The sequence below is a fragment of the Epinephelus lanceolatus genome, chromosome 10 (assembly GCF_041903045.1).
Source record: "Epinephelus lanceolatus isolate andai-2023 chromosome 10, ASM4190304v1, whole genome shotgun sequence".
Taxonomy (NCBI): Eukaryota; Metazoa; Chordata; class Actinopteri; order Perciformes; family Serranidae; genus Epinephelus; species Epinephelus lanceolatus.
In genome coordinates, this window is record NC_135743.1 from 2,475,544 (window position 1) to 2,502,635 (window position 27,092).

The window sequence follows — 27,092 nt, forward strand, 5'->3', positions numbered from 1 at the left end:
TGAGAGGCGGCTGGAGGCTGTAAAGGCTCTCCAGCAGCCCGAGGAGGAGGAGGAGGATGATGATGAAGAAGCTGTGTGTCCGTCAGCGTGGAGCTGATCTCAGTTCAGTCCGTCTGAGCTGAAACTGGAAACTTTCTGATGCTTTTCTGACTCCTGAGCTTCTTCTTCTTCTTCATGCACCTCTGAGCAGGTAACAGCAAACTCTCAGTGACAGGATGAAGATGTGATTTCATCATGTTTTCATTTCTCCACATGTTTCCATCATGTTCTCACACGGACGTCTCGGCTGTTCTGTCTGAGCTGAGCGAATGTTTTAATAATCACTAAAACATTCTTCACTGCTGCTGTGCTGATGTTTGTGATCTGATATGATCTGTGCTCTGCTGGTGTTTTATGAATCAGGAACATTCCTATAGTGAGATCTACAAACCAAACATCTTCAGCTGCACAGCTGGTGCTCTTCCTCTGAGGATGATGAGGAAGAATTTGTGTGAGGTGGAAAGTCTGCTGATGATTTCAGAGTTTATTGTGGCGTTCAGACGAACAAATGTTTATTTTATTTTGATGTTTAAATTTACTGAAAGCACAGAAGAGAAGACTTTAGAACATTTACTTCATGTTTACTCAGATTTTTGTGATTTATGAAATTTGAAGGTCTGAAAATGTGATCGTGAGATGAATTTGACTTGGTTTTCTTTATTTTAGGACTTGTTGAGAACATACAGGTTTCTGTATCTGGCTTAAACAGACTGATGGTGTCAGTGTGTTGTGGTGTTGTGAGGCTGGGTGTAGCTGTGTGACACAATAATGAAAACCTCATTCATTCATTTATTCATCAGCCAGTCATTCAGCTGCTGTGACTTTCTGTGTGTCGACTTTTCTTTGATATGAGGTGTTTTTAAATGCTTTAAAGGATATCACTAATGGTTTATTAATAATCTATTAAAGCTTCATCGATGAGTCAGAAGACGTTTATCGGAAAACTTTAGACTCATCAGGTTGTGAAAAATCCTTTTTGTAACAATAAATAATTACTAATTGCCTGTAACTGATCCATAAAGCATAATTAATAAAGTCATTAGTCATTAATTATTAACCATTTATTGACAGTACATTATTATTAATGTTTTATGATCTTTTTCTTATATGAAGTGTCAGTCAGTTATCGGTCTCTCTTACAGAGTACATTAGTTTTAGTCGTGATATTTTCTCTCAGTGTTTCCTACATGTGTGTTGATGTGGTTTCTGTAGTATTTCTATATGTTGCCTCCTTACAGAAGCTTATGTTTTATTTTGGAGGATTTCTTCTAATATTTCAATAATATTGTGATATATTTAGTTGTATTTGTAGAAACGTGTTTTAGCATTTCTTTCTGTTCCCTGAATCAGCTGAATGCACATAATGGTAAAGGTGTGTGTGTGTGAATGTGTGTGTGTGTGTGTGTGTGTGAGAGAGAGATGCAGATGGATGGTTCACACCACTGGCCCCGTTTCCATCGAGCAGTCCGGTTCAGTTCAGTTCAGTTTCACTATATCAGTGACAGAAAATAAGGAAAAGCTTAAAAGGTCCCTTTTAAACAGGAAAATAGCTTCATTATAAAGAAAACGGATCACTGAATCCTGGACGTTAATTAACTGTGCAGCAATGTATATGGGTGTGTGTGTGTGTGTGTGTGTGTGTGTGTGTGTGTGTGTGTGTGTGCAGACAATCTTGTTCTTCTATCTAAGTGAGGACCAGCTGCAGTTACAGTAAAAGTGAGGACATTTTGTCAGGTTTCTTCAGAGGCTGTTTGAGGCTTCAGATTGTTAAACTCCTAAGTGCTATATCGTAGGCAACTGGACTTGTTTGAGTTTCTTGACGATGTTTCACCTCTCAGCCAAGAGGCTTCTTCAGTTCAGTTGCCTATGATATAGCACCTCAGATGACCGAGAATCTTCACCAACATGTTTACATCCATGTTCACTAGCTAGCTTGTCATCTTCTTCCTGCCTTTGTCAACACATTACTATGTTTATTTACTTGTGTTTCATTTGAAAAGTGACAATGTACATTAATCAACATTCAAACAAATGTAAATGCACCCGAGTTAGCTGAAAGGCTGGTTTTCATCTAAAGCACCTTTGCCTGGGGCTATTAGGCATCATAGAATAGTAAAAAAAAAAAAACATTATGGTAAAAGAAATATACAAAACAGTTAAACAACCTGAACAGCAGACGATACAGGTACACTTTGAATACAGTCATTTTAAAATGAGATAAACGTAGCATCAGTGTTGACACTGTTGGTTCTCAATAAGTCTTTTTTCCTTATTTCTTACACTTGAATTAATAACATGATGGGGACTCTCTGGTTATTTGTGGCACTGATGTGATGCTCTGAGGGAAAAGACGGCCCGTGTTTTATTCCTGAGTGGGACTGTGCAGTCTCCTCTCGCTGTTTTAAATGTGCATCACCTTTGTGTGTGTTCACCATCCGTGTGCTGGCATACGAGAACAAACATGACAGGGTGCCTGTAAAGTGTTGAATGACATTTCTTTGATGACATGTCACTGACTTCTTGAACTATTCACATCAGTGTCGATCAATAAGTTGATTATCTTATTGATTTTACAGCAGTTCTCCCATGATGCAACAGACACATGACGTGCTTCCTGTCTTCCTGTGCTTTCATAGTACGCAGTAACATTTTCTCTCATGGTGTCAGTGTTTTCCAGTAATGCCCTCACAGTGTGTGTCAGGAGGTGTGTGTGTGTGTGTGTGTGTGTGTGTGTGTGTGTGTGTGCATTAGTTTCCAGTATATTTTTTTAATTTTTATTTATTTGTGTTTAACCAGATGAGATCAGCGATCTTTTTTCAAGCTACACCTGGCCGAGACAGCAGCGTAAAAAAGGTCTCAAACAACAAAAACCACAATAAAATGATAGAAAACATTGATAAGTTAGATATATATAGTTATAAGATATATTAAAATACCTTTGCACAATCAAAAGCACCAACCGATTCTTTCACCCTTCTACTTTAACATCAGGCAGAGAGACTGATTCTCTGAGTTTCAGATCTTTTTGAAGGCTACCTCAAGTGAACGGAGCAGAACACATAAAAGCTTTTAAAGTGCAAATGCATGATGGGAGTTTACCCAGAACTGCTTTATGAAAAAGTCATACTATCAGTAGCAGTAACTGATATAAAGAAACGTCACGTTTTGTTTTGATGTTTCTTCGGTGATATTTGAGATATTTTCAGATGTATTCTGACCAACAGAATCTGCAGTTTTGGTGCAGATCTTTTGTTTTGCTGACTGATTGTAGAAAGGAGGTAGAGTAGGAGGTGTGTTTGTCTGAGCTCTTGTATTTCTATCACAGCTTGTACCCGACTCAGAATGATGCCAGTTGAATCAGATTTGGCTGTTCAGTATGAATATTGGACTATTCATTTCTTATTTGTTATAGAATATTGAGAGTTTGAACGAGGCTCAGCGGGATGTTCAGTGTGACAGTGACATTCATGTACTCAAGTAAACAAGCTAATGGAGCATCGGAAATGTGCAACATTTTTGCTGACACTGGATATCAAACAAAAACCAGAGACTGTATTGTACTGGGAGCATGCCTGTGTTCCCACAGCCCTGTGTTCCCACAGCTCTATGTTCCCACAGCCCTATGTTCCCACAGCCCTGTGTTCCCACAGCCCTATGTTCCTACAGCTCTATGTTCCCACATTTCCTTTTTCATAAATTTGTATCAGATTTTATCCCCCTTTCTCCCAATTTGGTAGCCAATTACACCCAACCTATTATCCCCCCTAACCCTAACGCTTGTGGGAGGATAGGGCTTAAATTGAAGGGAAATGTAGGAACACAAGACCTAATTTTGAAAATGTCCTAGAAATATGGGAACATAGGGCTGACCCCATTGTAATAAATTGCTGTGAGCTTTAAATTCATCACTTCTGAGCAGAAGGCAGAAGATAATATCATCTCAGAGTACCTATGCCATACGCTCTGCATCGATGCAGAGCCTCTGCCGTAACCTACACTGTACCCTGACGTGCACCTCTCCAGAAATGTATCTACACGTCGTGGTGCCGCAGACCTCCTGTCTGTCTCTGTAAGCTGAAACCATTTCCCTCAGTGGAAACAAAGCTTTGATTTACTTTAATTTCACAGATAAGAAACAGTAAATTGTGAAGACAATAAAGCCTCCACTAAAATAGCATTTAAAGGAGCTATGATTTGTATGTCAGATCAATGAATGCCACTGACCACTCAGTGAGTTTCATGGCTTTGAAAACGAACGTTTAGGGTGGTGTGAGGACAGGTTCACACATGGCCATAGGCAGCAATGTTAAGCCAGGCAGGGGAAAGACAAATTCTCAGAAAAGGAGCAGTTGTCACAATTTTGGTCTGAGCCGCTCTATTTCATCATAAACAACCCAGACATGGAGCTCAAAGTGCAAAATACTGGACTTCTCCTTTAAGCCCTGTGTGTGATTTATCCTGGCTTCATATGAGCAGAGGAAATCTCTGCAAGTCGCTAGGCTAATTTATACAATGTAAAATGCTGTAACTGTAATTACTGCACATTATATTTTTAGGTTATTTTTATTACTTAAGTTATTGTGTCATTTTGTGTCTTTTTTTTATTAAGCAGTACAGTACATATATTATTAATATATTTAAGTAATAGTATTTTTACGACATCATTGAGTTACTTGTTAATTATTATTTTATTGTCATTTATAGTACTTAGTATATTGTTTCATTTATATGTTCATGTGCACTTCTTTTTTTAAGTAGTTATTGTATTCCCTTGTATGAGTGAATTGGTTCCTACCTGCCCTTGTTTTGTGGGGACAGGTATTAGTGACGCACGGTGAGTGCCTCGTGCTGAATGAGTAAGAGAGAGAAGTTGTTGTACCCTGAAGTTGGAGCATGCTGTTACTGTCTACCGTGTTGGCGATAATTAAAAGAGAGAGAGAAACAACGATATATTGTAGCCTGCTTTATTACCCACAGCCCGGAAGAACTGGGGAACGCTAAAAGTCAAGAAAAGAGGGTTACAATGCCATAGGCTTGTGCTAATAACGTTAGCATGTTGTATTTGTTTGGTAAACGTGTTTAGTATAAGACAGTTGTTTTATCAGTGAACCTCGTGAGCTGTAATGGAGCCAAATTTTGTAACGTTAAATGTTGCTGTTGTCCCTGGCTCGAGAAGAGAGAAGTCTGCTAGCTGCCAGGCTAATTTATACAATGTAAAATGCCGTAGGCTTGTGCTAATAACGTTAGCATGTTGTATTTGTGTGGAAAATGTGTCCAGATAAAGACAAGTGTTTGTCTGTGAATGCTGCGAGTTATAGTGAAGCTGATTTGTGTTTGACACTGTCTCTATTAAGACATGTTTAATGTGTGTTTACTGTGTGTTTAACGTGTGTTTAATGTGTGTTTTGAATCAACTCAACTTTACAGCACTTCACAGAAACCTCCACCGCCGACCAGTGTTTTGGAGGTGTAGCTGCAGAGTGACACAGACACACCACCGCACAAGTATGAATGCTCACGACAGCATAGACCACGTGTGTAGGCTACGGCGTAGAGCTGATACACAAAGGCACATCTGCCTTTGAAGTTAGACATATTTAAGAGCAGGGCCACTTTGAGTGACAGGCTGTCTGCCGATACTGTACTCAGTTTCTCAGTCAGATCCACCCCTCGCTCCTCGCCCAAATATGGTCACTTCTGGCTCCAGAAAAAAACAAAAAACAAAAACAAGATGGCAAAGGCCAAAATGCTGAACTCTGCTTGGTTGTAAGGTTACAGTTAGCTTTAGGTTCGGGAACAGAGGAACATACTGTGAAGTTCACATTAACATGTACACAGTATGGACACCTGAACACAGTCCCTTCACTGGAACTATACAGGTCCAACTCAAACCAGGAAAACAGACCCAAAGTTCTAATGTTTGACACCTGGATCGGTCTTCAGCTTTAAAGTCCAGCGCTGGAGATGTAGAGATAAAGAACACAGATAAACGGCTCAGAGAGGAGAAGTGAATGTTGGTCTGTGCAGGTGAGATAAAAACCTCTGAAACATGAAGCACAGATAAAACTCAGGTCTGATCTGGACTCGACACACTGACCGTCCTGTAACCATCATGTACGTCATCCGATTATCATTTTTAAATTCTTCATGCAGAGTTTAGATTTCTTTCCTCCAGGCAGAAGCTGGTTTCACTTTGTGTGGGTGAAAATCAGCCTGTAGAGACCTGAAAGTTACTGATAGATTTAGTTTTTCAATCAAAGTTACATCATCATGATGTAACTCAGAAAGCAGCGAGTGTATCAGCAGTAATCAATATCAGTCTTATCCAGGTTATCAGTAAGAATCCAGGATCCAAAGGTAAGTATCAAACTTAGATAAACCAGGAGTGAGAGCGTTATCAAACACACCAACAGGGTCGGTGTTCACAGAGACTAAAGTGTGACAGATTCTCAGGTTGATTGTTATATATAATGAAGTGGCTGCAGGCTGGAAGGAACTGATGGAGATTAAAGACTAAAACACACAAAATCACTGATGTGGAGTTTTGACTTCAGATCTGTGTCACTTCATCAATAAAACAGCATCAGTGAGCAGAAGTCTATTTCTGCCACAGCAGGGACTGATGGGAGTTTTTCCCAGTGACCTGACAAACACATCGACGTCTCCAGTCGGTCCAGCAGCTCGAGGAATTTATCTCCACATGTCTTCTAGGTATTAATGTGCAGACTCAGGGTGTTTAGGTCGGAGTGGTGGAGGGACCTGTAGCGAGTTAGTGCTTTAACACTTTGCTGCCGAGCTGTTTGGATGTGATTGAATGAGATGAACCTGCGTCGTGGCTGCTGGGCTGATATTAACCCCCCGCGCCTCCACCATCTGTGCTCTGTGAGCAGTTTCCTCTGCTGAGACATCACACCGCCTCAGGTTCGCTCTGGTGATTTGACTCAACACCAGTGTTGAGTCAGCTATCGAAAATTAGCAATTAGTAAAACCTGCTTGGTTACGTCTCTCAAAAATAATTGAATTACTTTAACAATTATTTTTAAAGTAATTAGTTACCAAGGAAAGTAACTTTTGTGTTGGGCTGACTTTTAATGATTGGCTTCAGTTCTCTCTTTAAGTCATACATAGTACATTTATTATTTTAGTGTTGGACAAGACGACTTTCAAATGTTGTCCATCCTCCTGAGGCCCCAGCTGTTGTTTGATGTGTATTTTTAATTTTTGTAGGATCTGATAAAACTAAAGACTGTCTTTGAAAAGTGAGGAGTTTTAGAAAGCAATTATGTCCTGATGTCCTCTGAGGCTTTAGTCACACAGACAGCGTTTTAGCAGCTTTTTGCTCGCTGTTTTTATGTTGCTACGCACCTCACGTTTCTGCTCTCTAAGCGCCCAGCGTTTTTGCTGGAGTGTGCTGAACTCCTCGAGTTTAAAAAACACTTTTTTCTGTTTTGTTGTCTGTGTGATCAGCGCCTTGGGGGCTGAACACGTGCCGCACTCTTTGCGCCTTCAAATTCATTGTTTTCAATGTATGCGCTCAAAAGTCAGAGCAAAATATCAGTCTGTGATAAATATATGAAAATAAATGAATGAACTTTTCAGGCTACTGTTCAGTTCTGCCTTCCAGCTGTTGCTGCGTGTTCTCGCGAGATTTCAGGAAAAAGCAGAGCTAAATGGTAAACAAACATGGCAGCACACCAGTAAGGTAAGACAACGCGTTTACAATGTCGTTTTCTATATGTTCTCTGACATTTATCCTAACGATATGAGGCGGTCTTTGTGAAAAAAAGCTTGTTTAGTGGACTAACTTTGCACTTGAAGGTTGCCCATTCACTTACGTTTTAACAGGTCTGACGCTGTATCTAGGCTAACGGCTAACATGCTAACTATTATTTCTATGTCACTCGTCACTTGAAACAAATTTAGGACGATAGGAGACAGGTTGAAATAAACCGAAATTTCCCTTTAAAGACGTTCCATTAACTTTATCCTTCCAAAATGGCCAACTCACTGTTGATGACGACTCACTCCCTCTCCCTATGGGCACCAAACGTGGATGTTTTGTAGTGATTCGTGGTGCTATGTTTCCTCCGGGACACATAGCACCATGTAAACTGGTTGTTTTTTACCAAGATATTGTGTCTCCAGCCCCCCAAACTGGGTATATTAAGCCAAAGCACGATCTTTCTTCACCATAACCATGTGATTTTTGTGCCTAAACCTGTCCACACATTAACCACAGTGTTGTTGAAACATAAAGTTTTAACATATCTGTGGTTTACAGAGACGTACATGCCAACATTCATTCAGGCAACTCTGGTGCGTTGGCTCATTGGTTCCTGGAAACACAAAGGTTGTAAATAAAAACATGAAAGCATATTTCTGAATGTCACCATCTGTGATCAGTCACATTGAGATGAGTATTTCACAGCTTCACAGTCAGCTGACGTGACAACAGAAGCAGCCTGTAGTTATTTATACAGCAGGTGATGAAGAGGATGAATCACTGTGACAGTCACAGTTACAGATCAAACAGCACATGATGCTTCAGCTCCAGACGTACACAGACACTCATCTCACACACACTGTAGCTGTCTCCATAGCAACAGCTGCTGAGGATCATGGGTACTGTAGTGTTTAGTGTTACTCACACGCTGAACGGAGGAGGGAAAACAACACGTCGTCATGTGTGTGTGTTCAATGATCCGTCACCTCGAAGTTTGTTCAGTCAACTTTAGTAAACTATAACTACCTTGTTAAGGTCAGAGAGAGATGGTGATCAGAGTGTTTGTGGTTTTATAACGAAGTCCTTCCTTCTTTTCTTCTGAGACAAAACACGTATAACTGACCACAGAAGGTCAGAAAAACATGAACTTACGTTGTTTTAAGTGTTTGAACGAGCCTCATTATCAGCTGCTGGCTGAAATCATATCTGGACCTGAGCAGTGTTAATGTGAGACCTGCGATCTGAACCTTCCTGTAATCAAACAGCTCAGTATCACCTCCCATCACAGACCTCTAATCAACATTCGCCTCTATGTTAACCACAACACACAGCAGCAGATAGGAAGTTTCAAAACACTGGTGCTCTGAGCATGCTCCACAGTTTCCGCCCCGGGCTTTGACCCGGAAATCCAACAGCATTAAATGTGTAAGAGAAGAAGAAGCCGGTAACAACATGGAGAAATCTACATCCAGAGCCGTGACTTTGTGGACGCACCAAATGTACAGAGCTGTAAAGTTGTCCACCATGGTAGCAGTTAGCTGCTAGCTAACTGTAGCTAACTTGTTTGTCCATTGTTTGGTCTGTGACGTAATAGGTCAACAGGAAAAAGGTCCAATACTAACAAGCTGAAAGGGGGCATATCTCCACCTATCGTAGAGGAGTCGCACATACTTGGCTCAATAAATGGATTCCCCTCCCGTGCTTGTATACTGGGACAAGGACAGTAGGCCAGTTAGATGTCCTCGTCCAGCTGGGACTGGAGCTCCACTTCACTGTGACTGGAAATGTAGTGAGTGTTTTTACTGGTTTAAATCAGCTGGTCTGTTTGTTTTGGAGCGGAAGAGACCTCTGTGGATAATTCTGGTCAGAGTTAAACCTCCTGAACACTGAAGGAATTCTAACCAGGAGAAGTTTTAGCTGACTGCCATCTGTAACAGATGCCACTACATCCTACTCTTTCTGTACCTTCTCTCTCTTTTTTTAACAGCCACAACCATTTTTCACATTAATGCTGCATTTCATCAGTTGTTCTACTTGCCCTCAGCCCTTGGTAATATGTAACTGCTTATGTTGCACGGAGGCCACTTCAACCCCGTCTCCACCAAACCCTTTCAGTCCAGTCCCTTTGGAACCAGCAGTAACCCTTCAGACATGGTACCTAGACCCTCGGTCTGTTCAGACAGTCCTCTTAAATGTGGGCGGGGTTGTTGTCACTCACTGCTCCGTCCAGCACTCGCTGTATTTCCTCATCAGCGGTGACACAGATGGAAGTCTGCACCTGGTTTATCGTCCACAGAACGAGGCTGCACGCCCACATTTTCACAACAAAATAGAACAGGCTGCAGTGAGAGTCTCTCTCCATGGGATATTTAAAAATAGCAGCTTTGTGCATTTAGTCCTTCTCAGGCAAGCTCAGGGGTTTAGTGTTGCTGTAGCCCACAGGAAGTGAGGATTAGAATATATGACCTTCACATAATCCGCTCCAAATTAATCTATATTTTTAAAGTCATTACTAAAAGTGTGTGTCATATAAAAACTAAAGTGATGGTCAAAGTTGTCACAGTGAAATTTAAGGTGTGCTGATGGATTCACGTCATCAACTCATGCATTGAGTAACATTACAAGTTAACGTTCCACCTTAAAAGTTGCCGGCAGTCGGCCCAGTGAATGAAGTTATTTTTTTCTCTTTCATTTTATAGTTGTAGTTTACTGATGTATGAACAGAGGTTACATAAAACCAGAGTGAGTGTCCTCTACTGACCAATCAGACTGCAGGGTTTCTAGCTCCACCTTTTAGTACCAGATCTGTGTGCTAGGTACCCCAACAGAGGGGGGACCAAACATGGGAACGCTTCTGTTGGGACCATCCACAACTGTACACTGTGGAGACAGAAAAACAAGCGTTCTAATGTGAACTGAACTGAATCAAACCGGACCGCTCGGTGGAAACGGGGCTCTGTGTGACAGCAGAGATCCATATGTAAAGCGAAGTATAAGTGTTGTTGCTATACCAACCCAGGGCCAGTTTACAGTGCGTCACTTCAGCATTCCTGTTAGTCGTTTGAATGTGAACAGAAATAAAAGCCCTTGAAGGTATGCAGGTCTTGAGGGAGCTCCCCAGCATTCAGTTCGTCTGAGGAGGTCCCCAGAACAGTTTGGTGTGAAAGCGCCTGTTGTTTCCGGACTATAAAAAGGTCGACAGATCAGATGTATGAAACAGTGCAGCAGAGAGAGCTGAGCATCTGTATGAAGCTCTGACAGTTGTTATTGTTCACCACAAACATTTTGTTTGTTCCACCGCTGAGCACAAACCAGCGCCGTTACCCAGAAACCGCCAGCTGACAGCAAGCAGAGCGAACGTCTCTGAATGACATGAATTATTAACTCTATTGTAGTGCTGCAGCTGTACTGGGATCTGTGTGATGTGATTTTCATGAGCAGCTCTTTAATCTGCTGCTGGATGTCAGCGCGCAGCGAGCCTCAGCTGGTGGGAGGATTCATCCACCGCTTGGCTGAACAGCTGAAAGCTGCTGTGAAGCTCCAGCTCTGAGAGGCGCTCAGCACCTCCACCCAACATCCACCTGCTGAGCTCACACTCCAATTTACAGATAAATGAGCTCTGCTGCTGCTCCAGGTTACAGAGGGCTGATCAGGAGCAACAGAGGAAGAAGAATCCTGCTTTATGTGCTGCACTCATCAGATCATGAATCAATTTTAATGGGTTTCTGTGTGAATAAAAATCACTTTACAATGTGCAGTTATCATCACAGCAGTCCTCAATTTTCCCCTTAATTAAACCAAACATATTTTACCACTTTAAAATACCTTAACTCACACAGAAAATCCATTAACAAATCTATAATTCATACAATAATCTGTAATGTGACTGTCTGTGTGGGTTGGTGTTAACAACAGTTTGTTGTACAACTTCAGCTACAACAGCTGAGAACATAAAGTCACAGCAGCCACTGTCCACACTGGAAGCTTTTTCTATAGGGAACTGCTTCAGGAAAAGTCGGGCTCTAATTCATAAAACAATGTTCAGGATCCAAACTAAAAATGTACACACAAACAAAAGCCAAAAACAGCGTGCCCCCAAAAATATTCGACAATTTCTACATTAAGACTTCCACCTCACCATCTGTGTCGCCAGTTTCCCGTCTCCAAAGTGTTGGTCAGCATGTGTCAAAGTTTCTCCCATCAAGTCCACATCACAACTTTTGCGTGGGAAGTGGCGTACGCCTCTTTCAGGCCTCGTTTTGTGCGTACACAGTGTTTATAAATGAGACCCCTCATCACTAATGTATACGGTCCGCTGGTTGATAAGGACGACACTGAAAGTAAGAGGATGGATTCAGACTTACAAGAGGACATTCTAGAGAAAGGCTCAAACCATTAATACTCCACTGAGATTACTACAGTATAATCAGGTAAATGAGAACAAATATCACATTTACGAAACTAAACAAATACGATCTGAATATTTCTGACCGCTGCTCTAAGTGCGACACACATCAGGGGACCTTGTATCTCTGCTTACGAGGGTGTGTTGACATTAAAACATTCTGGAGGTCGGTGCTGCAGTTTGTGTCTCGGACGACCTCATCCCCAAAACCTTTAAGTCCTCGGCTCTGCTTGTTTCCAGACAGTTTGATCCTGTGTGAATGTGTCGACCGTCTCTTTGCTGCTGGTTGAAAGATTTAACAGCGAGTTTGGCTCCTGAAAAACTCCCCTATAGAATGAGAAATAGGGCTTTGGAGTTTATTGATATGTGGGAAAAGTTTCTGGACTTTGTAAAACAAAATGATAACACTGAGGATGCTTTGGAAATGTAGGGCCTACATAAAGGACAGTGTGCTGTACACAGTCCCAAATGTGTGCTTAAATTCTACATTTTGTTTTACTACATTATCCTTATTATTTATTTTGATGTATGTAGTTTTTTTAAACAATTCTGATTATTATTTTAATAATTGTTATTTGTTTTTACTAGTCCATACCCATTGGTAGCTTTGTCACCTTCTACCTATGCCAGTCCTCAATGCCTATGTGCAGTTTCACATAGATTGACCACGTCAGTGAGTAGAAAAACGTGGGACAGACAGAATGACTGACTGACAGAATGACACACTGACAGTTTCCGTGATTATGTACAGCATACCATACCATGACTTAGTCATACCAAACATTAGAAGAAAACACCAACATTGGTCCACAGGGGGAGCCACAGCGATCGGTCGCATTTTAGCCATTTTGAAGCATTTTTCTGTTGTTATAGCGCCACCCAGTTGCCAATTAGAGTTAAATTTCTCCAGTCACCTTGAGGCGTCCTGTTCTACATATCTACCAAGTTTAGTAAAAATCCATATGGCGGTTAGGCCTAGATAAGAAATGAGCTCTCTAGCGCCCCCATTTTGTTTGATGGGGTCAATAATGGAGGGGTCCCCTCAGATTATGTGTGGTCATATGCCTACAAAGTTGCGTGGTGATGGGTGAAACCCTTGAGATGTTATACACCTTTATGTGATGAGCCACGCCCTCCGCAATATTCATTGCCTTATAGAAGCTCAGTTTTAGTAAGTTTTCCAACTTTTGCCAAGAGGGAACTTTAGATATTGGTCCCTAGATTATGTTCACCCAGTTTCATGCAGATCGCTCAAACTTCCTAGGAAGAGATCCATTTGAAGTGTTTTTCAAAAAATTCAAAATGGCGGAAAATCTATATAAGTGGAAGTTATGAGTTCTTGAGGCAAATGTGTTCCTCATGAGGAGAGGCATCTCTGTGCAAAGTTTCATGTCTCTACGACATACGGGGCATGAGATATGCCCATTCAAAGTTTGACATTTCAATGGGTTGCTATAGCGCCCCCCTTTGGCCAGTTGATGTAATATTGCTTCATTGGCATCCTCCCATGACCCTCTACCACTGTGCCAAATTTCACATGGATTGACCAAGTCAGTGAGCAGAAAAACATGGAACACACACACACACACACACACACACACACACACACAGAGTTTTCATCACTATATAGTAAGATAAGATATATATAGAGAGAGCAACATGCAAAGACTGAATGTGGCCTATAACGATGGCATGAGACTGCTTCTTAAACTTACATGATGGTGCAGTGTCAGCCAAATGTCTGCTTTAATATGAAATCTTAATATCTGATATATGTGCGGCTCGGTTGCAGAAAATTATATCATCCAGACCTTGACCGACGTGAGCTGAGCTCAGTCAGGTTTCATCCAGACTGTTGGTGGGTGCAGTTTATTAAATTATGCCTTTTTATATGAACTTACATAATGTGTGTTGGTTCTGTTTATGTTGTATGCTATGGACCTTTCTCTGTGTCCTTACTAAAGTCATTATTATCATTATTATAACGCTATATATTCTAAGTGGTGGTAGTGGTGGTTCTTATCTGTTTGTGTAACTAGTTAAGCATGTTTACAAAAAAAAGGAAATCTTGTTTACCTGGAGACACTGCGAGTAAACCAGGTTTAATGAAAGACTGCTCATTGTTCTGGCGGCCCATTATTCTGAAACCCCAGTAGTACGAAAGACGTCCCGCTGCACTGAGAGCCCATCTGTCCGACAGTCCATCATCCTGAACACAAACGCCCACTGCTCCAAAAATACACACTCTCCAAAACACAAGCACACAGCCAATTAATATGCAGAATGACATCATGGGACCTTCTTACTATGACCAGAATACAGGGCCATGGATATGTCTACCTGTGTGTGTATTTGTGGAGCAATGGTGGTTTGTTTTTAGGATGATGGGCTGTCGGACAAATGGTCTTTTGATCCAAAGGGACTTTTCTCAGACTGCTGGGGTTTTGTAATAATGGGCTGTTGGAGCGATGGCATGGCACCATTTCATGATGGTTTAAATGAGACCAGATTCCTGCAGAACGAAGAGCTACTTAAGTTCAGTCACAAACACTCGTCGTAGATTTAACCATTAATTGCAACAAATGAAACACACTTCTGTTTGGCGCTGGTGCTCTTAAGATGCTCTCTGGATCAGACAGGCAGCGTGCTGAACCAAAACAGGGAGCACAGTGCAGAAAACCCTTCCTGGGTTTAAAAGAGCAGGCCCAAAGCAAGACATGAAATACATTTTTAACCTCAGAGTCATGTTGGGACTCTGAATGAGGAAGGTGGAGGCTGGATGGAGGAGGCACAGCTTTGTCAGCAGCAGCAGTGTGAGGCAGTGTTGGTGTGGCAGCGCTCAGTGAGCAGGAGGCCAGATTTAAATGGACCGCCTTGTTGTGAGTGATCAGAAGCATCGATCCAGTCAGCTGGCTGTCAGCTGGTTACAGCTGGAGTGTATAACGTCTAATGCAAAGCCTCATTTCATGTAACAGGCTGAGTGTGACTGACAGGAGGAGCCCAACAGTCTGACAACAGCAGAGTAGTTTGTCGTGTACCTTTAATTTATTATAAGATGGCTGCTGCTCCCAAAGTAAGACCAGTGGTTATGTTGTCGTTCTGTTTGCAGCTCACATGTTCTGGTGGAAGACATTTTATTTTGAACTCAGCATGTTTGGAGTGATGATGATGATGATGATGGTGCTGTCATACTTGTAACTCACAGTGCTTGTCACCACGAATCCATTTACACTGTGAGGCAGCGGCGTGTGGTCCATTAAGGCCCCTCCTGTGACTGTGAGACACTGTTATTGTTGTCTCATAGATATTAGTTTGTACTCAAACATCATACATTATTACACAAACATGCAATGACAAATTTAAAAAAAGCCCGACAGTTTTTGTGTGCCAAAGGACGTATTTTTCTGCACCCTACAGCAGTGTGTGTGTGTAATATGCTCTGTTCTGTTTGGTGGCTCCAGACTGGTGACGCTGGATGCTGAAAATATCTGTATCTGTGGCGGAAAAGTTTACACATAAGAACTATTATTACTGACTACTACTGACGTTTGGTCCACGTCCACATATGACGTCCAAGGTACCCTGGGTGTGTTGGTTGTTGACGTTCTGGGACGCCGTGTCAACTTCAGCCTGTTACATGCATTGTCTGTTTTCAAAATACACTTCTGTTTTCACAGGAAATGTACAGTTTGCGTACAGTCTCTTTCAAAATAAAAGCACTACGTTAAGTTCACATTTTTTGGGTTTTGTTTAGGAAAAAAGAACAGGGTTTGGCTTTACAGTCGTACAGGAAGTGAACACTGGCATTCTGGGTGAAAGTCAGGTGTTGTTGGACCCATCCACCCCTCCTCCCTCCTGCTGGAGTCAGACTTTCACCCCCCTAACTTGCATTGTCACCTGGCTGGTTTTCCCCTGAGGCCACCGGGCGCCGTCACATCATCGCATCATCTCAACATGAAAGGTCGGCTTTTTTCGTCAGTGTCTGACGCCGGAAGTCACCGACCAAGCGCCGGCATTCGACGACTTTGGTGTGAGACCGGGTTGGATGTGAGAAAGAAACAACAGACTAAAACTTCCTGTATTTAGTTCTTAAAAAAAAAAAAACCTTCTCAGGTTTATTAAGTTTAATGAGAACACAGCGTCATCATAACATTTGGTTTCTGTCTTTTCAATAAGACACAGTAACTGTCCAACGTCCAGACACACCGTTTAGCTTGTTAGCATCTCAGTGCATTTGTATGTTCTTGGTCATTTACAAAAAAATGACAGAAATGCTAAAATACAAAATGGCGTCTGTGTATAAACTACTGACTGGCCAAATATTTTTACCATAATATTCCATTGAGTTACTCATTAAAAAGATGTGACCGAGGGATTTTGAACAGGATTTTGAGATGATAACACCTCAATATGTTAAAGGTCCAGCGTGAAGGATTTAGGGGGAAATACTGCCAGAAATTTAATACAATCACTGTGTTTTCTTTAGTGTTTAATCACCTGAAAATAAGAAACGTGTTTTCGTTACCTCAGAATGAGCTGTTTATATCCACACAGGGAGCAGGTCCTCGTCTACAGAGATCACTATGTTGCACCACCATGTTTCTACAGTAGCCCTGAACAGACAAACCAAACACTGGCTCTGGATAGGGACAGGTTTTTACTGGTTTAAATCAGCTGGCCTGTTTGTTTCTGAGAGGAAGAGACCTCTGGATAATTCAGCTCCTGAACAAAGAACAATGAAGGAATTCTGAGCAGGAAAAGTTTCTGCCAGACGCCACTAAATGCCCTTAACTCTGATACACTGGACCTTTAATATGTCATCAGTCTTATTGTAAATCTATGAAATATGTTGTTACTGAATAAGAATCATTTAAAATTCATTTTATTTGCACATGAAAACAGTTCAGACTTTGTAAGTGGCCCAAAATCACAACTGCAATACATTAAATAACCTTTAAATGGCTGTTAATAGATTTTGTTAAACTCTGAAGGACGTCCCGTCTCTTAAAGTTCACTTGATTTATTGATTAAGGACTTCTAAATTTACTTAGCTTTCAACTTTTCAGATGAGCGGACAAACGAATGTTGTTGTTTTTTTTTTTTACATCAAACACATTTAGATGAAAGTGTTTGTTGTGTTTTCGGGCTGTAAATGAAGGACTACATCAATAATATTTAAAGTTTCACTCCGACATGTGAGACTGGGAGGATTTCTGCCACTGAGAAGTGAAGGTGATCAATGATATTGACTTTACTGGTATTGATTGAGAAGCTAGTGAAGTCCATGTAGATATATTGTGGTTGTTTCTCTGATGTAAAAAATAGAGTAAAGATTTTACTTCCTCTCTGCAGCAGAAATGCAGGCTGGTGTATCTCAGCGTGTGAAACTGGATCCTCGACAGTGAAGACTGATCTGTGGTCAGTTTTTTTAAATAGACTCCTGGACTCTAACCCTCATCTCCTGCTCTTCCTCCTCATGTAACCCGAGCCGACGATGATGAGGAGGAAGAGGATATTTTTACAGAGCGATATCTGTAACTTCCTCCTGTGGAGAACATTACTGATGCCCAGCCGGATACCGCAGCCTTTATCAGATGCTGCTGATGCGTTAATGGAGGGAGGTGATGAAGTGGTGGCGGAGGTGCAGATACGAGTGCTTCGTCCTGACCCAGCAGAAATGGTTTCCTGTGAGGTCATCGTCAGTGAGGGTGGAGACGACGAGACTGAGGCTGGGATCAGGATCATGTTGGAAATCTGAACGCAGTCACATGCAGTTGTGAGAAAGGTTTCACTTTGGACTGGACGGGTTTCTGCTGCTGCTGATGATGATGATGATGACGTGTAGATTCATCGGCTCTGAACATCAGATGTGACCCTGCTGTCAGATTCAGTAGGTGAAGAGATCTTATTAGAATGTTTTTTGTGATGGACAGCCGACCCTTGTTAACCAGTCATTAACCTACAATTTGGGTCTGTGTGAATCTCTATTTAAAACAAGTATATTGTACTGTAGATCTGCAGATCTGCTTTGCTCAGTGCCTCCTCGCCATGGAGGTTAAAAAGACGAGGAGAAGAGTGAAAGTGAGAGAGTGAAATCTGGTCTGCAGACCCCTGGTCAAAGTTTCGTTTACTGTGAAGAGTTCAGTGAGGAGAAGATGAACTGATCTGCAAAAGGCATGAAGCTAAAGATGAAACATGCTTTTCAACATTTTAATCAAGATCAGTGTTTTATTTTTATTTTGTACAATTTTAGAGTGAATAACAAATGAAAGGCACCATGCAAAAGTTTGGGCATCCCGAGACATTTGAGCTCTCAGACAACTTTCACCAGGGTCTCAGACCTTAATGAGCTCGTTAGCTGTTTCCTCAGTTGGTCATGTCATTAAGAAATGTCAGTTATCAGGAACTGTGGAGGTCAAGCTGAAAACTTTCTGAGAGAGCTGCTCATAGGATTGTTAGAGAGGCAAATCAAAACCTCTGTTTGACTGCAAAAGACCTGCAGGAAGATTTATCAGACTGTGAAGTGGTGGTGCACTGTTCTACTGTGCAGACACACCTGGACAGGTATGAGCTCCATGGAAGAGTCATCAGAAGAAAACCTGTCCTGTGTCCTCACCACAAAGTTCAGCATCAGAAAGTCCTGCAGACTGATGAAGGTAGAATAGAACTTTTTGGTTTGTCCATTCTGGGCTACTGTAGAAACATGGCAGTGCAACATGGCGATCTCTGAAGACGAGGATGTAGACAAGGTCGAACACTTTTTGGAATTAGAGAACATTTTGGGAGAAACTTGTATGACACAATTTCTGGAAACATTTCTGACGGTTGTTTTTAATAAGTAGATTTTTTTGATTGACGTTTTAGTTCCGACTTGTTTTACTTTCAGTCAGTGAAACTTTATCTCAGACAGTTTAATCAGAGCACGGAGACACCCAGTCATTTTGGACGCCATGTCCAGACGTGTGTGTGACAGAGATGGAGCCAGATTAAATGAACCAAATGAACATAATTTTGAACATAATGTGGTAATCCCCCTGAACAACATAATGAGAGTGGTTTCATAAAATATAATTAGACCAATGTAATGAGCAAAATGACACAGGAGTTAAAATCATCTGCTGTTCTAATTTAATTATGGTTTGTTCAGCAAACACGCGCTGGCTGTTGGTTCCATCCATTCAGATCCTGACAGGAAACATATCCATGTAATTATAATATGTAAATCAGATATTAAGTGATCACATTCACGCAGTGAGGCGTGAGAATGTTTCCTAAAGTTTTAATTAAAGTTCTGCCTGCCTGTTTTAAACTGTTTGAACAGAGGAACTTCTCTGACCTTTGTCTCTTCTCAGGCTGCGGTCAAAGTGTCTTTTTTTTTTTTGAAGGTTCCTGAGCAGAATGATCCATAAGTATCTAATAGCCCTGACACACCAAGCTGACGTTTGGCTGTTGGTCAATGTCAAGCTGTCTGTCATGTCTGTTTCATTGTGTTTTCCACAACATTGGCATGTAAATCAGTGTCAGAACCAGCAGAGTGTCAAAGCGTTACACGCCCTTTTGACTCAAGTCAAGAGGGTGTGAGATCAAATGAACTTGTTATTTGAGGTCAGTTTTTTCTTTTTTTTGCCACTGAGCTCTTTTTAGCAGAAGGGGTTTGTAATTTGTTGCTAACTGGCTAACTAGTGTCAAGACCGTCTTTTGGTTTCCCTTTTTTAACCTCTCTAACTCCGCCAGGACGCCGACATCCTCGCTCCCTCCCTCCTCTGTTAAATGGTATCTCCCAGGCGCACTACGTCATCAAACCATGTGATGTTTGGTATTTTCAAAAATAACATTGTTTTTCTTTTATTTATTATGTATTTCACACCAGAGCAGCCTAAACACACAAAGTCCAAAATCGCGATGAGTGGTGATCTTATGTGGAGCTGTTAGCAGAGATGTAGCTGTTTTATAAAAGGTAAGAGTCTCACTCCTACCACTATTTTTGGCTGAGATACACCGTCTAGAAAGTGGGATCATAACTTTCACGTTTCATATGGCTTTATTTGGTGATATTTTATGGTGTTTCTGTGTCATAAACAACATCAGCTATCATAATCACACCTGATTTCAATAAGGTACAATGTTTGAAGCTGGCTGAGTGTTGTTTGATCACTGATAGTACTGTTTTGAAGCAGAGAGACCAACACGTCTTTTGGAGCTCCGCCTGGATCTTTTCATGGTAAAAACACTGTAGAATGGTCATACTTTGAGCAGTCTTCTTCAAATTTGAAACAAGTGTTCATTGATAGTGTGCCTACAGCCCCACAGTGTCATTTACCTGCTCAGATAAAGCCACAGACAGTTATTCATCCTGAAACACATTTTTTATTTTATTTTAGGCAAAATCTTCAATTTTTCACTGACTTCAGAGGCCCATTACTCTGTCTCTGTATCACCTAGAGTGTTTCTGACACTTTCACAAGAAACTTCAGGGAGTTTTCTTTCTGGTAAGACCTCATGCATGCATGTAGTCAGAGCGGTTCAGAAGCTACAGACATTTTAATTTGGGTATGTCAGTTTAGGCGTTTTTGCTACAAAATGGCGGAGTACAAATGAGGAATACAGATAACTTTCACCTGCTGGTATGGTATGGCATTTTCTCTCACATGGGTGCAGAACGTTCGTGCTAGTTGGTTGTTGGCTGTGGTCTTCGCAGTGTGTTCAGGTGCAACATTTTGGCCGATACACAGGCGATGTGAGGCGACGCAGCAGCTGGCCTTTGTTGCTACGAATTCTTTGATGCTGGTTTGGTGTGTCTGGGCCTCAAGTTGCAGGAGATCCATGTGTGCCTGTCGCTGGTCATATATGTTGTTTTTGGAGTCACTGGCAAACGACTTATTCTGTTGTTAAGTAAGAGGATGTGTTGTTGTCTTGACATACATCAATTTACGAGACTGTACTCGTCAACATTTATGTTCAATTGACAGCACCCTCATGATGATGTCTGTTACGATGACAGGCTGAGGAACCTGTCAGTGAAGCAAACGGTGCTCGATCCCTTGATATGTCCTCAATGGAACTTTTATTCTGAAAATCTCTCAAACAGCAGCAGTTTCTCTAAGAGCATCTCTTCAGAAACACAGTTGGATGGAAACCCGCCTGTTGTCCTCCAGTTACAGATTAGATTTTAAAGTTCTGCAGGTTTATAAACTTCTTGAAAATCTCAGGCCAGAATAGATTTCTAATCTTTAAGAACAGAAACTCAGCAGGTCTGTAGGATCTTTAGTGAGCAGTCAGATGAATGACGTCAGAACCACAGAGAGTGAAACTGCTTTAAGCTGCGAAGAAACAGACTTCCTGTTGATCTTAAATTTGTCCCGACTTTAAATGATCCCACTGATGTTCTCCTGTTTCTCTGACTGATCAGATCTCTGCTGCACTTTTAATTCTTTTGTTGCATTTGGGGAAATACTGTAACTGTATTTATGGTCTGTTATATTTGTGTTTTATTTAATTTTACCTTATTTCTCAAATCTCATAACTTCTATCTCTTTAATTTTGTTCAGTTTTTTAATGAATGTCATTCTTCTGCTTTTCTTTGTAAAGGACTTTTTATCGGCTCTTTGCTTTATCGTAGTTAAACTGGGTCGAAACTACACTGAAAACTTTCCATTGCTCGCCAGTGAAAACACAGTAGTCAATCCTATGACCCGCCTTCTTTCCCATGCAGACTTCCTGTCCCGCCTCCAACCATGAGTGACATCTACGAGTCAGCGGCCAACTCTCTGGGTTTGTTCAGCAGTCCATGTCTGACCAAAGTGGAGCTGCGGATAACTTGCAAAGGGATCCCAGACCGAGATGCCCTGTCCAAACCCGACCCGTGCTTCGTCCTCAAGATGCAGTCCCACGGACAGTGGATGGAGGTAGGTCGCCGTGGCAACCACGCTGGCCTCTCACCAGCTGGTTAATTGTAGTTCGTGGTGATGTCGAAGGTTTCCTGCTGCTGTCTGTGGGTCTCTGTTGAGAAGGAATGAATGAGGTAAAAATCAGATCAGGAGGAAGGAGAGCGAACATCAGATGAATTCAGCGCTAAAACAAAAACACAGCTCCCATGTTACGTTTCTGAAGCTGAACACACAGCTGATGTTCTGCTAACAGTCAGCGTTGGTTTCCTGTGCCGCTGAAATGCCATTATAAACCAATTTATACACTCAGGAGCCAGAGGAGAGCAGACAGACGGAGGAGAGTCAGAATCAGGGTTATTACTGAGTAGGTTGTCACGTACGAGGAATCTGCTTGTTTTTATTAGTGCAGAACAACGAACACTGTGAGAGAAAAGAAAAGATAAAAAGCAAGTTGAAGCAACAGCAGGTGAATTTATCAGTCTTTACGTCTTCACACTGCAACACAGTCACCGGAATAAATGTTATTGGCATGGTACGTTTCTTCAAACCACATGTAACTTTATGTATTTTTTGCATTATGTATCTATAAATGACGTTACATCCTTTACGTTAAGTTACATAATTAACTCAAAGTCACAGAGGTTAGATTTAGGAAGAGCAACATGGTGAAAACGTAAATATTAAGTTTTGGGGAAACAATCTCCAAATGCAGCAATGTCTCAGTGAGAATCAACCACTGTTCATGGCTCTGTCCTCGCTGGAGAAACTGTGACAAGGTGCTAAAAAACACCCACATTAGGTTGCTAAGAAGCGTCTGGAGACACAGTGACGACTGTAAATGTAACCTATCTGTGGTTTACAGAAACACACACTGCCAACATCTTCGTCTTCTCTCTGCAGCCTGAATGTTGAGAGTTGCAGAGGCACAAATATCTAGGTGTCTGTGCTGATGAATCATTCACATTCAAACATCAAACTGCAGCAAAAACTTGGACAGAAACAGATCCAGTTTTGAATCGTCGGAAAAGTTTAGTGGAGGCAACATTTTTTATCTGTCCTAGATTACAGTGATATAATCTCCAGACACACTGCTGCTCTCTCACACCCTGAGCTCAGTTTATCATCCTGCCCTCAGATCCATTACTGCAGATCCCTGTGACACTCGTGGCACAAAGTTGGTCGATCCTCTCTGGCACAAAGCCGTGATAAACATTTATTTCTCTTCATCCATAAATCCCTTATCAAACCAGCAGCAGTGACATGAGCTGCATATCTGACTGAAAATGAAAGAGCTGTAAAGCTTTGTACAGGAACGAGAAAAAGTTCTTAGTATGAAGAATAAAAAGAATATTTAATGTGTAGAGAATACGTGAGCAAAGGTTACTGTAAGCTTTAAATCTAGAAACAGACAGAGGTCAATTTAACCAGGGGAAGATTCAATCAATCAAGTTACAGCTCCAGTGAAGTGTGATCCCTGCAGCTCCTTTAACTTGTGCACTTTTTAAAAAGTTTTCTCCACACATCCCGACCACAACAAGACGACTAGAAGCTCAAATGCCAGAAGAAAATGTTGTACATTTCTGCAAACCATGACTATGTTAACATTTGTATGTTTCATATGTATCGTATCAGTATTTCTAAAGTGATGTAATATAGACCCTTTTAGGGCCGACGACGCGATGATATCATGTTATCACCTGGAGGTGCAGCTGGCTCTCCCCCACAGGGCTGTAGTGTGTTAAAATGTGTTTGTCTTGTTGTGTTATTGGGAGCCAGAATAGAAGGAGTCATGGCTCAAAACCAGCCGCCACTGCCCGTCAACAAAAACAAAGACAACTATGGTTAAATGTGATAAGACCAAAGGACTGGACGGAGGCCATCATCAGTAAACGGAGGTGAAGGGTTACTGCAGGTGAGGAGGGCGTGGCTGGATCTGTAACGACATGAGTCAGTAACAGAATGAATGCTGGGACGTGACTGGAGCTGCTGCAGTGATTCAGTATCAGCAGTGAGAGTTAACGATGATTTCCTCTGACAGACTGTGGTTGCAGGACATTTATCTTCCATTATGTTATTTCTCCGTGTCGTGTGGCTGATTTGCGCTCCCTGTGAACTCGCCTCTGATTGTTCGTGGAGATGAATGGATTTCGGCGCCTGTGTTGATCCATCCTGTGCTACAATTTCAGCTTTCTGTCACAGTTAGTGTCACTGCTGCTGATTTAAAGGATGTTTTCAGTGCTGCTGCTCTGCTGTCTGCATGAATAAAGAGTGGTAAGGTTACCTTCACACACACTGATCTGCTGTTGAGCTGTTTGCTGCTGAGATAAATTTGTCCTGTTCCAAAGGATGATTTGCTCTGTGTGTCTTCATGCTGCCTTCATCTGACACTAGAGTTTCCCAGCGTCAGTGAACGTGTCCTGCTGGAGTCTTTAATGGACAGAAATGTGTTTGTCTGATGATCCTCAGTGTTTTCTGTCTCACTGAAATGAACGATAAAGCTTTGTTTTTTTTTTTGTATGATGGAACTTTAATGAGCATCCAGGATGGGAAATGTGTTGTTCACCAGTATAGGGGTAAAGTGAGAGAATAACTGACCAATCAGAGCTCTGTGTGTCCTCCTGAGAGACGACAGAGAGTCTGTCTTTTTGTGTCTTGATGTGTGAACAGCTGAAGCACTCAGAAGCAGCTGAGGAACAAAAACTCGCTGCAGGCTGTGATGAGTGCAGCTCCTCTGTTGGCCATGTCGTCTTGTCCTGATTGGTTGGTTGAAAAATAAAATCACTTTTCTGAAACACTGTTTGCCATCTTCTGGAGGTGTTCAGCTGTTTACTGAGGCTTTTCCATCAGAGCTTTTGGCTGCTGTGAGGCTGTGTTGATTTGTGTCTCCATCATGGCTTTAAACACGCTGAGTTGTTGGACCATCTTCAGAGTCAGATCACAGCTTGTCCAAACAGTGGGTGATGTTACGGTGGCTACGTCCATTATCCCCCACAGTCTGTGCCTGAAGCAGGTAGCCCTGTTGACTGCCTGAGAGAGGCAGTAATGTGTCACAAGTCTGAACCCTACTTTGCTCACTGGTACTTTATGGCTGCTGTCAGCCCTAGAGTGGTCTCCTCTGGTCTGAATCAGGGACTCATGTTGTTCCAAAGTTGTATAATTGCCTAGAGTTGGTTCGTGTTCTCACGGCAGCATTTACAAGAGGACCAGATCAAATGCCTTGTGTGAGAAAGCTGCTCTTGATTGGTCAGAATTTCCATGTGGGAAAAATCCAGGAAGTAAAGCAAACGTTGAAGAAGAGTACACTTGCAAGATAAATGTGACACTTTCTAATGTCACAATGGAGGGACAACTACGCAGGTTGATTTTAGCGCTGCTCATTGTGGACTATATCAGTTTGGTAAAAATGTTTTCTGTCTCCACAGTGTAAAGTTGTGGATGGTCCCAACAGAAGCGTTCCTTAGCGTCCCCATGTTTGGTCCCCCCTCTGTTGGGGTACCTAGCACACAGATCTGGTACTAAAAGGTGGAGCTAGAAACCCTGCAGTCTGATTGGTCAGTAGAGGACGCTCACTCTGGTTTTATGTAACCTCTGTTCATACATCAGTAAACTACAACTATAAAATGAAAGAGAAAAAAATAACTTCATTCACTGGGCCGACTGCCGGCAACTTTTAAGGTGGAACGTTAACTTGTAATGTTACTCAATGCATGAGTTGATGACGTGAATCCATCAGCACACCTTAAATTTCACTGTGACAACTTTGAGCATCACTTTAGTTTTTATATGACACACACTTTTAGTAATGACTTTAAAAATATAGATTAATTTGGAGCGGATTATGTGAAGGTCATATATTCTAATCCTCACTTCCTGTGGGCTACAGCAACACTAAACCCCTGAGCTTGCCTGAGAAGGACTAAATGCACAAAGCTGCTATTTTTAAATATCCCATGGAGAGAGACTCTCACTGCAGCCTGTTCTATTTTGTTGTGAAAATGTGGGCGTGCAGCCTCGTTCTGTGGACGATAAACCAGGTGCAGACTTCCATCTGTGTCACCGCTGATGAGGAAATACAGCGAGTGCTGGACGGAGCAGTGAGTGACAACAACCCCGCCCACATTTAAGAGGACTGTCTGAACAGACCGAGGGTCTAGGTACCATGTCTGAAGGCTTACTGCTGGTTCCAAAGGTGCTGGACTGAAAGGGTTTGGTGGAGACGGGGCTTAAAAGTCCTGCTGGGATTAAAGTGACTTCTTGGAGTTCTTCTGTCCAAACTCACAGAAATTCTAGAAGAGGACTCAAAGTTTTCAAAGATATCAAATGTGTCCGTCTGAATATTTGGAAAATATGTTGAATATTAACATCTGACAGAGTCTGTAGTTTAAATATTTCACAGTATATTTAATGGGAACTGTATGATAAGAATCTGAATTAAAATTCAATTAGAATATTTTAAAAGTTTTAAATCTGGCTGAAACTCAGATTTCCAAAGTCTGTGAACATGATTTCAGAGTTTGTCAGTCTGAGCTGTATAATGTGCTGTTTTGGAGCTGGACCCTGGTGTTGATTTGACAGACAACAGTTATCCTCTCCGAGATAATCTGTTTACTTCACTGACGGTGATAATAACGGTGAAAGCAGCCTTCTTTTCCCTCTGTGCCGTCTCTTCTCTTCAGCCATCTGGAGCTCTGACTGTTTGGTTAAATTGCTGCTCAGGTTCATTATCGACACGAAACATGATGACGGAGAAAAGTGACTGAATCCTCTGCTGGTTTCTGTTCGTGTCTGAAGCTCCGAGTCCAAACACACACACACACACAAACACAGGAAACACACAGCGACTGTGAAATATGTAAACGTTGAACTAAATCTCATCATGATGGTGGTTAACACACTCACACACTAATGACTTCTTCTTCTTTATTGGTTAAAGAGCAGCTCACACTGCACACTTACTCGTCTTTAATGGCTGTAATTTACTTCCAGTGAAAAGTGTTGCTCCACTGTTGTAGTAAATGTGAATGGAAACTCATCCAAC

At 41.7% G+C, this 27,092-nt stretch overlaps 1 protein-coding gene across 1 annotated transcript in view; it reads left to right on the forward strand.

Annotated features, from left to right (window-relative positions):
- cpne4a (copine IVa) overlaps positions 1–27,092 on the forward strand; it is a 116,875-nt gene continuing 89,783 nt past the window's right edge. Inside the window, exons 1-2 of the mRNA XM_033640977.2 lie at positions 1–190; positions 21,880–22,072. Of these exons, the coding sequence (XP_033496868.2) occupies positions 21,902–22,072 (171 nt within the window). The 5' untranslated portion in view covers positions 1–190; positions 21,880–21,901. The remainder of the gene's footprint in view (positions 191–21,879; positions 22,073–27,092) is intronic.